At 49.5% G+C, this 14,118-nt stretch overlaps 1 protein-coding gene across 1 annotated transcript in view; it reads right to left on the bottom strand.

Moving 5' to 3' along the window:
- Positions 1–14,118, bottom strand: part of LOC119975033 (receptor-type tyrosine-protein phosphatase U-like) — a 1,028,343-nt gene that overhangs the window by 341,850 nt on the left and 672,375 nt on the right. The window contains exon 20 of the mRNA XM_038814894.1: positions 4,380–4,473. Coding sequence (XP_038670822.1) covers positions 4,380–4,473 — 94 coding nt within the window. The remainder of the gene's footprint in view (positions 1–4,379; positions 4,474–14,118) is intronic.

The following is a 14,118-nucleotide window of genomic DNA, read 5'->3' as shown; positions in this document are numbered from 1 at the left end:
TCTTATATCGACAGGATATTCATCTGGGCGGAAAAGTGGCAAATGGAATTTAACTCTGGTGTGATGTGATACACTTTGGAAGGAGTAATTTGATAAGGAAGTATTCAATGAATGGCATGACACTAAGAAGTTCTGAGGAACACAGGGACCTTGGCATGTTTGTCCATAGATCTCTGAAGGCAGATGGGCAGGTTAATAGGGTGGTGAAAAAGGTAAATGGGACATTTGCCTTTATTAATCGAAGCATAGATTACAAAAGCAGGAAGGTCATGTTGGAGTTGTATAGAAATTTGGTGAGGCCACAGCTGGAGTACTGTGTACAGTTCTGATCACCATAAAAAAGGAATGATGTTGTGATGCCGGCATTGGACTGGCATTTGCTGCCCTGTGGCTCACCCTCTGGGACCCTCAGGGGAACAGGACAACCCTCCTGGCACAGACCGCCTCTAAGAGCCTCCCCAGAATTATGTCACCAAATCTTGGGACTGATTGTCTTGGCACCATGGCTGTGAGCTGAGTGAGGTTGGCTGTGCCAGAGCTGTACAAGTGCTGCTCAACCTTAATAGGGGCTGGCAAGCGTGATCCCAACGAATTGGCTGGCAAGTCTTCATTTGCAGCGTGAAGCCCGTGGGGCTTCCTTCAGTGGACTAATTAACATTGCATTGCACGCCGGCTTCGCCAGGCCAAGCGCCGGGAAGCTTGCAGCAGTTCCCACTCACTACCACAGTTGGAAATTATCTGGAGAACCGTGCCCAATAGATTTAGATAAAAAACAGCAGGCAACTTTTTTAACAACTATTCTAAAGACATGTTGATGCATTTTAACAATTTTTTTTGCTCTTTCTTTTAAACAAGCATTTTTATTGTTGCAGATTCTTTAAGTAATTTTTTTTCTGATTAAAGGTGATTATTTGGTTATTTGTTTTAAATCTATGAAACTATTTAAATCTGCATGCTTGCGGTCATGGAGCACAGGGAGTGGACCATTTCCATCTGGGACTGCGCCACATCACACTGCAACAGTACCACCACCTTCTGGGTTTGTGCCACATCAGCCAGTAACTGAGCCATCCCCCTCTGGGACTGGGCTACCTCCCTCTGTGTCTGAGTCACGTCGGCCAGAGCCTGGGCATTGCCGACTTTCCCAACCATGGCCTGCTGTGACTGGGCCACACTCAGGAGCGCCAATGCGCTGTCCATGTGGCTCTGGCACATGGTTGCCTATGAGACTGCAACCTTGATCTAGACCTCGGCCAGTGCCTGCACAGAATGCCCCAGGCCTTCGAAATGCGGATCCATAGCCGATATGCTCGCCCCCATCGTGGATGCCGCCCTTGTGGTGTTGGCCTGGGTGGCACTCATGGTTGACACCACCTCCTGCTCCTGTTGGACTCCTTTAACTGCACCTGCAGGTGCTGGATGCTCGCCAACAATCCCTCATGTAGTCCCTGGCTCTGTGACTGCCTCTCCACAATTGATGGGACTGTCTGTTCCAGAAGTCTGAAACCTGTCTGGATGGTAGCTAGTTTCTGGGGTCAGCCTGCCCTCCTACCGTCCGCCCCTCAGGTGTTCCTACCCCCACCTGCTATACTGCAGCAGCTGTGTGGTAAACAGCAGAGAGTGTCCAAGGAGCCTCTTCACTAAAGTGCCCAACCAAGGTGATCATCTCTGGGTGAAGGGTGTTGGAGACAGCTGAGATGGAAAATCACTGTCATCCTCTGACTCGAGCTCCTGGGTCTCCTGAGTCTCGGACGGAGAGCTGGAGTCCAAGCTGCTCCCATTGCTGCTTGGCTCATTGAGAGGGGGGGGGCACTGGCTGGGGTGGGGGACGTCTGATGGACCCGCCCCATCTCCAGCAGGTCCTATAAGACACATGATTAGACCGTGGGCCAGGAGAGAGTGGGGGGGGGGGGGGGGGGGCAGCGTGTGGATGTGGGGTCGGGGTGAGGGTGGTATGGGGGTGAAGGTAGAGGTGAGAGAGAGATGGAGAACCGCAACTAAGCAGGGTCTCACTTCCTCGCCCGAGGAAGGGGGAGGGTACATAAAATGCACAATGTCAGACAGTCTGAAACATGCAGCGCAGAGGTAGGTAGCTGGTGGCCTCAGTGGCCAGGGTACCAGGCCATGAAGACCGGTATGGGTGCTGGCATGTGATGCACGCTGGGGTTCAGCAGCCCTCTGGGTGGGTTGCAGGTGTATGGGACGGGGTTGATGCCAGGGGCACAATGCTGTCTACTCACCCTGGCCGCCCTGAAGAGGACATACAGATTTTTACAGAACTGTGCCCAGGTATGATGAACTGGCAGCCTTCTTCCCGGGCTGGGGTACAGGATCATCCGCCTCTCCTCTATGGTGTCCAAGAGGCTCTCAAGCTCTGTGTTGTGAGCCTTGATGATGCTCTCCTTACTGCCAACTTGTTGGCTGGGCTGGTGTGTGTGGGGAGTGCAGTGTGTATATGCGGCTGCAGCTTGTCATCCTCCTGAGTACCAATCACAAATCTAGCACCGTTTTTTATTAGAATTAATTGTGTTCCACTTGGCGCCGGTGCTAGTCCTTGAACAGTAGCAATATTGGTCTAGGTGTCACGCTGGTTTTGCTGTTGTGAATGTCCACAGGTTTTGTGTTGGCATCAACATTTCGCCTATGAAACGGATCCTGCTTCTGATTTTGTTTTGATTAGTGTTTATGAAATCTCTGTAGTGCAGAATAAAGCCCATCAAATCTGCACTGACACGCCGAAAGAGCACTCTACCCAGGCTCCCACCCTCTTCCCACAACTCCACCTAATCATTGGACACTAAGGGCCAATTTAGCAAGGCTAATCCATCTACCCTGCACATTTTTGGACTGAGGAAACTGAAGCACACGGCGGAAACGGCAGCAGCACAGTCGTACAGTGGTGAGCACTGGTGCCTCACAGCGCTAGTGACCAGGGTACAATTCTAGCGTTGGGTGACTGTCTGCGCAGACTTTGTACCTTCTCCCTGTGTCTGGTTGGGTTTCCTCCAGGTGATCTGGAACATAGACATCAATGTCTGGTCGACCTTTGCTCATAAAGGGACCTACTTGGAGGAACCTCCTGCTAAGGTCACAATTCTTCGAGAACCCCCGACGGCAAGCTAAGGCCTGGAAAAGGAGCCCGAGAAAAGAATACCCGAGATTTTGCGTCCAAGAACTGATCCCACCTTTTGGAAACTCCTGCCAAGTGAGTGATTGAAGATGCGGCTCTGGGATCGGGCTCATCAGCCACGGAAGGACCAACAGAACTCGTGACCAGTAACACTGAGTATCTTAGGCGGATAATCATACCTGGTAGCGAGTGATCACTCCATTCTATCCATTATAGTTCCTTTAATGGAATTAACATCCTCATGACAAACCAAAGTTTTTTAAAAAAATCATCTTCCACCTTCTGTGATTTGAAACTCACTTTATACAGTAAAGAACCCTTTTAATGGAATTAACAGCCTTATGACAATATTTAAAAAAAAATCTTCCTTTCATTTTCTTTACATTTTAACATTTATAAATGCTAAGCACAAATAATATAAAACGTTAACCTACCCAAAAAATCTCCCGATGTTTCCTGTCTCTGCTGGACTGAAAGTTTTCAGTGCAAATAAAATGGTGAAAAAACTCACCTAAAATCTGGCTCTAGCGCAGCGCAGAGTTTCAAGCAGTCAAAAAGAAAAGGACCAGAGTTTGAACAGGCACATGCCTGTACGCCCGCACCTCCGGGTCTTCACACCACACATGTACGGCGCACCAGCAACTTAAGTCGCTGGCCGAAGAGGAAGTAATGGCCCATTATTTTTTTATGTAGCAGGTCGTTATGATCTGAAATGATGGTGGGAGCAGATTCAATAATAACTTGTAGAAGTAAAATAAGGTTAATACTTCAATGGGGAAAGAGCAGGAGAGAGGGGTTAATTGTACAGCAGTGACAAAGAGTGGCAAAAGCACAAAGGGTCAAATAGATTATTTCTGTGCTTTGTCATTCTATCACCCTATTTAATTTCTGTGGGCCACATTAATGGGGCCTTAAGCAGCCTCGGAATCTGCAAATTCAATGTTTTAGTAATAAAGGAATGCTACCTGGGCCATCTGTTTCCTTGGGAGCTGATAAGGTCTGTAGTTTGATCTCTATGGGAGTTGTTGTATTTTCTGGTGCATGTAGGTGCCAGTAGTGACAAGAGAGGCACTAGTGTTAGCTGGCCCTTTGAAAGCGAGTTGCCCTCCCACTGACCCTGCAAATTCCTGAAATGGGTCAGTGTTGAGGGCACCAACAGACAATGCAAAATGGCAGGATCGCTGCCCATGGAAGCTTGGACGTCAACACATTCAATAGTGATTCAGTAACATATTATTTGCTTACTTACAGGAAATTATGTTTTCATGTCTAATTTTAGGATGGTTTTCTCTCTTCTTCTTTGATATTTCCCGACGACAAGACATTTGACCCTTAAAGAAACTCTGAGGAAACAAATATCCAGTTAAAAGGTTACACAAAAATTCACAGCCTTTCTCTTTCCTCCCCTGAGGTACAATTTTGAGGCGGGGAGCATTTATCGACAGGAGAGTGGGTCCTCCACGGTCTTTCCACCTTTGGCCTGATTAAGCCTGGGGTGGTATGGCGACTTGCCTCATCTCACAATTGCTGGCATTTAACCAACAGTGGGTGAGGTGCTTGCCAAATCGGAAGCCCGAGATGTAAACTTTGTCAGAGCTGCTAGTGGGAGGCCCCATGTTCAAAGGCATTCAGTGCCTGATTGAGAGATCCTGGATCATGATGGGGACGGAGGAGGCTGCTGAGTGTTATGATCCCATTGATGTTATAACTGGATGGGAAGATGCCAGAATGGAACCCTGGTTTAAAAGACTGCAACCTTTCATTTTTTAACGAAAACATAGAGGAACCTTTTGTGACCTGTTAGAACTCCTGCAGACTCTGGCTGGATATCTTCAAAAAAGCTGTTTCAACTGGTTTGTTTCAGCGTGGCGTGATGTGGAGTGACTGTAGGCTGCTGGGCTGGCTGCCGGCTGCGCAGGCTGCACTGGCTGGTGGGGGGGGAGATGAGGGGAAGCACGGGCTGAGCAGTCGAGGTGCCCCCACATGGGACTGGGCATGTCAACCGCTGTCACACTGAGCACCCACTGATTACTCACCCGGGCCCTTGATTCTACACACTGGCACCGGCTGTATGGGTGCGCCCCAGGCCCAAGCACCCTGCCCAACCAGCAGCCACCCACCGGAGGAACATCGAGTCTGGTCAGGCTAGTATTAGGTCTCCAGTCAAGTCAATATGGTGTCAACCCACAGTTGAACATGTATATTAGTTAAGACATTAAATAAAATCGGGTTGCATCTTATCCAGTATTAGAGGTCTGTCTCTCGCTACACTGCATCAAGTGCAGTCCACGTCGACCCAGCCTGCCTAACACATCAATGGGTAAATGGACTCAAGGTAAAGATAGCAGAACAGGCTTAACCGGGTGAATGGACTACTCTTGATTCTGGGCTGCAGTGTTTCCCTGAATAATGCCCATGCCTCCTTAGTAATTAGGAATGTCATCCTCACATTGTAATTCAGTGTGACCAATCACAAATAAAGACACAAATTTTTTTTTCTAATCTTAACAACTATGTTACAAGAGGAACAATTTGTGTCTTGGTGAGCACATTGAAATCCAGAGATCATCTGACAAGTGTGAACAGTTTATTGATTCCACCAGTAATTAGTTCTTCTAAAATAACGAAAGTCTCTGAAGGTATCTAAATGCATGAAGAATTCAATACATAGATACATAGGAGATAGGAGAAGGAGGAGGCCTTTTGGCCCTTCGAGCCTGCTCCGCCATTGATCACGATCATGGCTGATCATCTAACTCAATAGCCTAATCCTGCTTTCTCCCCATAGCCTTTGATCCCATTCTCCCCAAGTGCTGTATCTAGGCGCCTCTTGAATATATTCAATGTTTCAGCATTAACTACTTGCTGTGGTAATTAATTTCACAGGCTCACCACATTTGGGTGAAGCAATGTCTCGTCATCTCTGTCTGAATAGATTTACCCTGAATCCTCAGACTGTGACTACTGGGGCGGGGTTCTCCCCAACCCGGCGGGGCGGGGGGTCCCGGCGGGACGGAGTGGTGTGAACCACTCCGGTGTCGGGCTGCCCCAAAGGTGTGGATTTCTCCGCACCTTTAGGGGCCAAGCCCTCACCTTTAGGGGCTAGGCCCGCGCCAGAGTGGTTGCCGTCCCGCCGGCTGGCGTGGAAGGCCTTTGGCACCACGCCAGCCGGCAGAAGTCCGTGCTTGCGCGGGAGCGTCAGCAGCTGCTGACGTCATCCCTGCACATGCGCGGGGGGGGGGTCACCTCTGCATCGGCCATCGCGGAGGCTATGGCCGACGCGGAGGGGAAAGAGTGCCCCCACAGCACAGGCCCGCCCGCGGATCGGTGGGCCCCAATTCGGGGCCAGGCCACCGTGGGGGTGTCTGCCATTAATTTGGCCACTTGCCCAACGCGTCCAGATAATGCTGCAGGATCCATGCATCCTTGTCACAGTTCACCCTCACACCCAACTTGGCATCATCTGCAAACTTTGAGGTGTTACATTTTGTTCCCTCATCAAAATCATTAATATATATTGTGAATATCTGGGGTCCCAGCACCGATCCCTGTGGGACCCCACAAGTTACTGCCTGCCAATTTGAAAAGGACCCATTAATTCCTACTCTTTGGGCGGGATTATCCGAGTCTCTGCGCCAAAATTGTGCTTGGCGTGGGGGCGGAGAATGGAACGTCATACCCGTGATCGGGTCCGACTCCTTCCCGCAATTCTCCGTGGACCGGAGAATCGCCTCCAGCGGACAAGCACAGTCGACGCGGCGCCAGTCGCGAGCCGCTGAAAGAAGCCCCCGCGGTGATTCTCCGCCGGTAGGTGGCCGTGTTCCCGCCAGCGTTGTTCACTCCGGCGGGAGCTCGGAGTGGTGGCTGCGGACCCACTCCACGGCCGCCCTCGTTGGGGGGGGGGGGGGGTGAGCTTGCTGTGTGCGTCCACCATGTTGTGCGGGGCTGCCGCTGAAGGCACGGTTCCGTGACTGGAATGGCTGCGCTGACTATTCCGGGGCCCAGCAAGCCCCCTTCAAAATGGAGAATCACTCTGGACTGTCCATAAAAAAGTTCAGAGTGATTCGTGCGTGTTTTCCCATAAGCGTGGGGACAGCGCCATTTTCAGAGAATTCCACCCTTTTGTTTCCTTTCTGCCAAGCAGTTTACATGCACCTAAATACACTTCCCCATATTCCATGCGCTTTAATGTTGTACAATAATCTCTTTTGTGGGACTTGTCAAACGCCTTCTGAAAGTCCAAATATACTACATCGACTGGTTCCCCCTTGTCAACTGTACTGGTTACATCTTCAAATAATACCAACAGATTTGTCAAGCAAGATTTCCCCTTCATAAATCCATGCTGACTCGGACTGATCCTGCCACTGCTTTCTAAATGTTCCGCTAGAAGGAAACATCGACTTCAGGAAGCGTAGTGGAGAACATGCCCCTGTCTACATTAATGGGAACAAATTATAAAGGGCTGAGAGCTTCAAGTTTTTGGCGTCCAGATCACCAACAACCTGTCCTGGTCCCCCCATGCCGACTCTACTTTCTTAGAAGACTAAGGAAATTTGGCATGTCACCTACGACTCTCACCAACTTCTACAGATGCACCATAGAAAGCATTCTTTCTGGTTGTATCACAGCTAGGTATGGAGCCTGCTCTGCCCAAGACCGCAGGAAATTACAAAAGGTCGTGAATGTAGCCCAATCCATCACGCAAACCAGCCTCCCATTCATCGACTCTGTCTACAATTCCCGCTGCCTCGGAAAGACAATCAGCATAATTAAGGATCCCGCCCACCCCAGACATGCTCTCTTCCATCTTCTTCCATCAGGAAAAAGATACCAAAGTTTGAGTCCACGTACCAACCGACTCAAGAAAAGCTTCTTCCCTACTGCCACCAAACTTTTGAATGGACCTACCCCGTATTAAGTTGATCTTTTCTCCCCCAATTTTGCTGAACTCAAAATATCCTCCTCATCCTCCACCTGTTTTTGTTCTTTTCCAACCATCTGATCAAAAATCAGTTCTGATAATTGCACTTCAACTTCATCTTCACTCTTTGATTTCTCCTCGTCTTAACCTGTGACTTTGCGACCTTGTTACTACACAATCCAGAAAAATCTCAGGATATTCGTCCTTCAACACTTCAGTTGTCTGATTTTCCACTGGCTTATCAACCACAGTAGGCATCACTCCCACCTGCGATCCAGCTACATCATTACCCAAGATAAACTGTATTCCTGGACAAGACAGTTTCTGTATTACTCCTACTACCACTTCACCACTCTTCACTGGACTTTCCAACCTTACCTTACATAATTGAACACTACTCCACTCAGCCTGAATTCCACATCCGACCACCTTTTCTGGCAACATTCTTCCCAGATTACATAATTCAATCCTAAATCTACTTCCTCTTATTCTGAGGCTATGGCCCAAAGTTCCTTTGTGCTTCTGATTAACTAAGCATTTCTCCATTTAGAAAATAGTCTATGCCTAAATTCCTCCTTTCAAGGTGCATAACCTCACAGTTTTCCATATTGTATTTCATTTGCCACTTCACTGCCCACTCTCCTAGTTTGTCAGAATCCTTCTGTAGCTCCCTGCTTCCTCAATACTACCTGTCCCTCTACAGATCTTTGTATCTTCTGCAAACTCAGCAACAGTGCCTTCAGTTCCTTCTTCCAGATCATTAATGTATATTGTGAAAAGTTGTGGTCCCAGCACAGACCCCTGAGGCACACCACTAGTCACTGGCTACCTTCCTGAAAAAGACCCCTTTATCCCCATTCTCTGCCTTCTGCCAGTCAGCCAATCCTCTATCCATGCCAGGATCTTACCTTTAACACCATGGGCTCTTAACGTATTTAAAAAATATATATTTTCTATTCTCCTTTTTCACATTTTCTCCCAAATTTACACGCAACAATATACGATAATCAGTAACGAATGTAATGTCAATCCTCATATCAATAACAACGATCCCATCCACCCACCAAGCTCCAAACATTGGCCTGCATGTTAACATAAACAAATGACAAAAAGGAATCAGGAATCACGCATAATCACCATGAACACATACAACCCCTCCGCTAATGTTCGGTGTAGTCCAATACTCGAAAGTGCATAATGAATAATGCCCGTGAATTGTAGAGCCCTCCATCCCTTCCCTCAGTTCAAATTTGATCTTTTCAAGCGTTAAGAATTCGAGAAGGTACCCCCGACACGGCACAGGGTAGAGAGGTTGATCTCCACCCTAACAGGATCTGCCTTCGGGCGATCAACAACACGAAGGCTATAACCTCTGCCTCCGCGCCCGTTTCCAACCCCGGCTGGTCCGACACCCCGAATATGGCCTCCCAAGGGTCCGGGTCCAAGTTCACCTACCGTCCGCTTTAGAGATGACCCTAAACACCTCCTTCTAGTAATCCTCCAGTTTTGGACAGAACCAAAACATATGAACGTGGTTTGCGCCCCCCCCCCCCCCCCCCCAACCCCCCCCCCCCCCAATGTTCACACACATCCTCTAAGCCCTCAAAGAGCCGGCTCATCCTCGCCCTTGTAAGGTGGGCTCTATACACCACCTTCAGCTGTATCAGGCCAAATCTCGCACACGAGATGGAGGCGTTCATCCTCCTGAGTGCCTCACAAGAGAACGCTTCCTACATATCCTCTCCAACTCTTCCTCCCACTTTGCCTTGATCCCTTCTAGAGGCACCTTCTCCTCCTCCAAAATAGTCCTGCAAATCGCCCATACCACCTTCTTCAGTCCCACTGTCGTCAGCACCTCCTCCAGCAATGTGGAACCCGGCTCTACTGGGAAGCTGTATCTCCTCTCTGGCAAAGTCTCGAACCTGCATGTATCGAAATATTTCCCCCTGCTCGAGCCCATACTTCGCTCCCAGCTCCTTCAATCCCGCAAAATGACCCCCAAGAAATAACTCTTTTAGTGTCCTAATTCCTTTCTCCTCCCATGTCCGAAAGTTTCCATCTCACTTCCTTGGCTCAAATCTATGGTTCCTCCGAATCAGCATTTCCCTTGACCCTGTCCCCAACCCGAAGTGCTGTCGAAACTGCCTCCAAATTCTCAACAAAGCTATTACTACCGGACTCCCTGAGTATCTCCCCGGGGCTGTCGGGAGCGACGCTGTCGCTAGCGCCTTCAATCCCATCCCCCTACCCAAACTCTCCTCCATTCTGACCCACTGGGAGTCAATCCCTATGACCCAGCTCCGTACCTTCTCCACATTCACGGCCTAATAATAATACATCAGATTCGGAAGACCCAAACCCCCTGCCTTCCTCTGTAATAGCACATTTTTAATTCTGGTCACCTTCCCTCACCATATGAACGAGGTAATCGTCCCTTCAATCTCTCTAAAAATGCCTTTGGCAGGAAAATTGGTAGGCATTGAAAAATAAACAGGAATAACGGCAGCACATTCATTTTAACAACTACCCGGACCAGTGACAGAGGGAGACCATCCCACCTTGCCAGATCAGCTTTCACCCTCCCCACCAAACTAGAAATGTTGTACCTATGGACCCCCCCACAATCTCAAGCAACATGCACACCCAGGTATCTAACGTGAGTCCCTGTCTTACGGAATGGCAGCCCCCCCCCACCCCACCCCTGCCCCCACCCCTGGCCGAGACACCACAAAATATTCACTCTTGACGAGATTTAATTTGTACCCTGAGAAAGACCCAAACACCCGAAGCAGCTCCAGTATTCTCCCTATTGACACACTTGGTTCCGACACATATAATAACAAATAATCGGCATATAAGGACTCCCTTTGCTCTATTCCCACCCCGCACTATCCCTTTCCACCCCCAAACTTCTTAATGGGATGGCCAATGGCTGTGTTGGGGACATAGATTGCAGCCTGGAAAATGTTAGGGCATCGTAAATCACCTTGGAGCTTTGGGACTTGGTCAGTTACCATAAATTAGAGGCCTGGTCATAATCAATCTTCCACTTACAGTTTAAAAAAAATTGAATCCATACCCCAACACCTCAGACACCGAGCAATTCACAATTTGCCTATGTTCTCGGGGTCTGGAAATTCAATTGCGAGTGCAAACAGCAGGGGGCACATAGGACATCCCTGCCTCGTCCCACGGTGGAGAGGAAAGTATTCTGAGCTGATGTTATTTGTGCGGACACTGGCCCTCGGCTCCTTATATAATAGCTTTACTCAGTCCACAAACCTGGGTCCAATTCCAAATCGCTCTAAAACTGCCATCAAGTACCTCTATTCTACCCGGTCAAACGCTTTCTCAGCGTCCAGTGCCATAACCACCTCTGTTTCCTTCCCCTCCGCCGGTACGATAACCACGTTCAATACCCTCCTAATGTTCGAAAAGAGCTGCCCCCCTCTCACAAACCCCATCTGATCCTCACCTATCACCTTCGGGAGGCACTCCTCTAGCCTACCTGCCAGTACTTTCGCCAATATCTTTGTGTCCACGTTTAAAAGTGATATGGGCCTATATGACCCACACACCGTCGGATCCTTATCTTTCTTAAGTACCAGGGAAATCGATGCCTGCCCCAAAGTTTGTGGTAACACCCCCTTCCCTATCGCCTCCTCAAACATCCCCACCATCAGCGGTACCAGTTTATTTTTGAATTTGAATTTTTTATAATATTCACCGGAAACCCATCCGGCCCTGCCATCTACCCCGACTGCATCCTCCCAATCGCATCTTTTATCTCCTGCTCCATTATCGCCCCCTCTAATGTAGCCCTGTCCCCCTCCCCCAACCTCAGGTACTCCAGCCCATCTAGAAATTCCTGCATCTCCCGGCCCCCCCAGGTGGCTCTGACCTGTACAAACCTGCCCCCAACCTGAAGTGCTGTCGAAACTGCCTCCAAATTCCCAACGAAATTATTACTACCGGACTCCCTGAGTATCTCCCCGGGGCCGTCGGCACGGTAGCACAATGGTTAGCATTGTTGCTTCACAGCTCCAGGGTTCCAGGTTCAATTCCCGGCTTAGGTCACTGTCTGTGTGGAGTCTGCACGTTCTCCTCGTGTCTGCGTGGGTTTCCTCCGGGAGCTCCGGTTTCCTCCCACAAATCCTGAAAGATGTGCTGTTGGATGATTTACCATGCTAAGTTGCCCTTAGTGTCCAAAGGGGTTGGGTGGGGTTGCTGGGTTACAGGTATGGGCAGAGTTGTGGGCTTAAATGGGGTGCTCTTTCCAAGGGCCGGTGCAGGCTCGATGGGCCGAATGGCCTCCTTCTGCACTGTAAATTCTATGTTCTATGTTCTAAAGACCGCTTTAAGAATTCCTTAAAGACCTTGTTAATTTGATCTGGAGCTACCACCAACTTCCCTGCCCTGTCTCACACCTAGACAATTTCCCTTGCTGCAGCCTCCCTACGGAGCTATCCCGCCAACATACAGCCCGCCTTTTCTCCATGCTCGTAAACTGCCCAACTTGCTCACCTCAATTGGCGTACCGCCTTCCTGACAGATAGTCGGTCAAAGCTCGCCTCGAGTTCGTTCCTCTTTTCCAACTACGCTGGGTCCCTATCTTCTGCATATCTCCTGTCTACCTCCAGCATCTCACCTATTACTCTCTGACTTTCCAACCTATCCTCTTTGTCTAGCCTAGTCTTGAACGAGATCACCTCACCCTCACCACCGCCTTTAAAGCCTCCCAGACAACTGCTTTTGACACCTCACCCGTGCAGTTAAAACCTACATATTCCTCGATTACCTTTTCAATTTTGTCACAGAACCCTCTGTCCCCCAACAGTCCCGCATCTAACTTCCACCATGGTCTCTGTACCATCCCTTTCTCCACTACCATATCCACACAATGCGGAGCATGATCTGATATTGCAATTGCCGAGTACTCCGACCCTTTAACCCCAGCCAGCAGCGCTTTCCCCACCATAAAAAAGTCAATCCGCAAGTACACCTTATGGACTGCTGAGAAAAATGAGTATTCCCCCTCCCTCGGGTGCAGAAACTTCCAAGGGTCCACCCTTCCCATTTCTACCATCAACCCACCCAGCGCATTTCCCCCCCCTGACGGGACCAGCGGGTGCGGCCATAACCTGTCCAATTTTGGCTCCTGCACCAAGTTCCAGTCCCTCCCCCCCACTATCCGTTCATGTGTGTCGAAGTTGGGGATGGCCCCACACACCTTCTTCGCAAATGCAACATCGTCCCAATTGGGACTATATACACTTACCAGCGCCACTAGCCTCCCCTCCAGGTCCCCTGTCACAATCACATACCTACCCCCCTGATCTGCAACCACCTTCTCCATCTGGAACTGTACCCTTTTGTTGACCATTACCGCTACCTCTCGAGCTCTTCCGCCAAATCCAGAATGAAGCACCGGACTGATCCAGCCCTTTTTAAATGTCACCTGGTCCTTCACCCTCAGGTGAGTCAGCTGCATCATTGCTACATCAGCCTTCAAACTTTTAAGATGCGGAAGCACCCTTGACCTCGTGACTGGGCCTCCCAACCCCCTCACTTTCCACGTGCCTATCCATAACTGGGGGTCTCTCACCGCCCCCCCCTTCTCATCCACCATCATCATACCACCAGGCCCTGCCCCATGATACTGACCTGTCTCTTTCCATTATGAACATCGAACCCCCTCCCACCCTCCCAGAATCCCCTCCTGCACATCCCCACAAAAAAATCTCACCCAGAATCGATCCTCCCCCCCAACCCCCCAACACCGCCCCCCCTCCCCCCCTCCCCCCCACTTGCTCACCTTGTAGGCCCATCGAAACCCGCTAACCAGGCTCCAATGTCCGCAGCCCTCCTCTCACCTCACCTCCGTTCACTAGCCAACTTTAGTTAACTTGTGTGGGTAGTCCCCCTCTCCCCCAATAAGGCATACTGTCCCCTCTTACCCAGTCCCAGAAGAAAAAGAAAAACAATCTAACCCATGCAATTTGATGAAATAACCGTTGCAAAAAAGAGCATAAATGCAATCAAACCAAACAAAACCTTAAACTCT

The sequence above is a fragment of the Scyliorhinus canicula genome, chromosome 1 (genome assembly GCF_902713615.1).
Source record: "Scyliorhinus canicula chromosome 1, sScyCan1.1, whole genome shotgun sequence".
NCBI lineage: Eukaryota > Metazoa > Chordata > Chondrichthyes > Carcharhiniformes > Scyliorhinidae > Scyliorhinus > Scyliorhinus canicula.
Note: the sequence above shows the minus strand (reverse complement) of the source record. Positions and strands in the feature narration are given on the sequence as shown.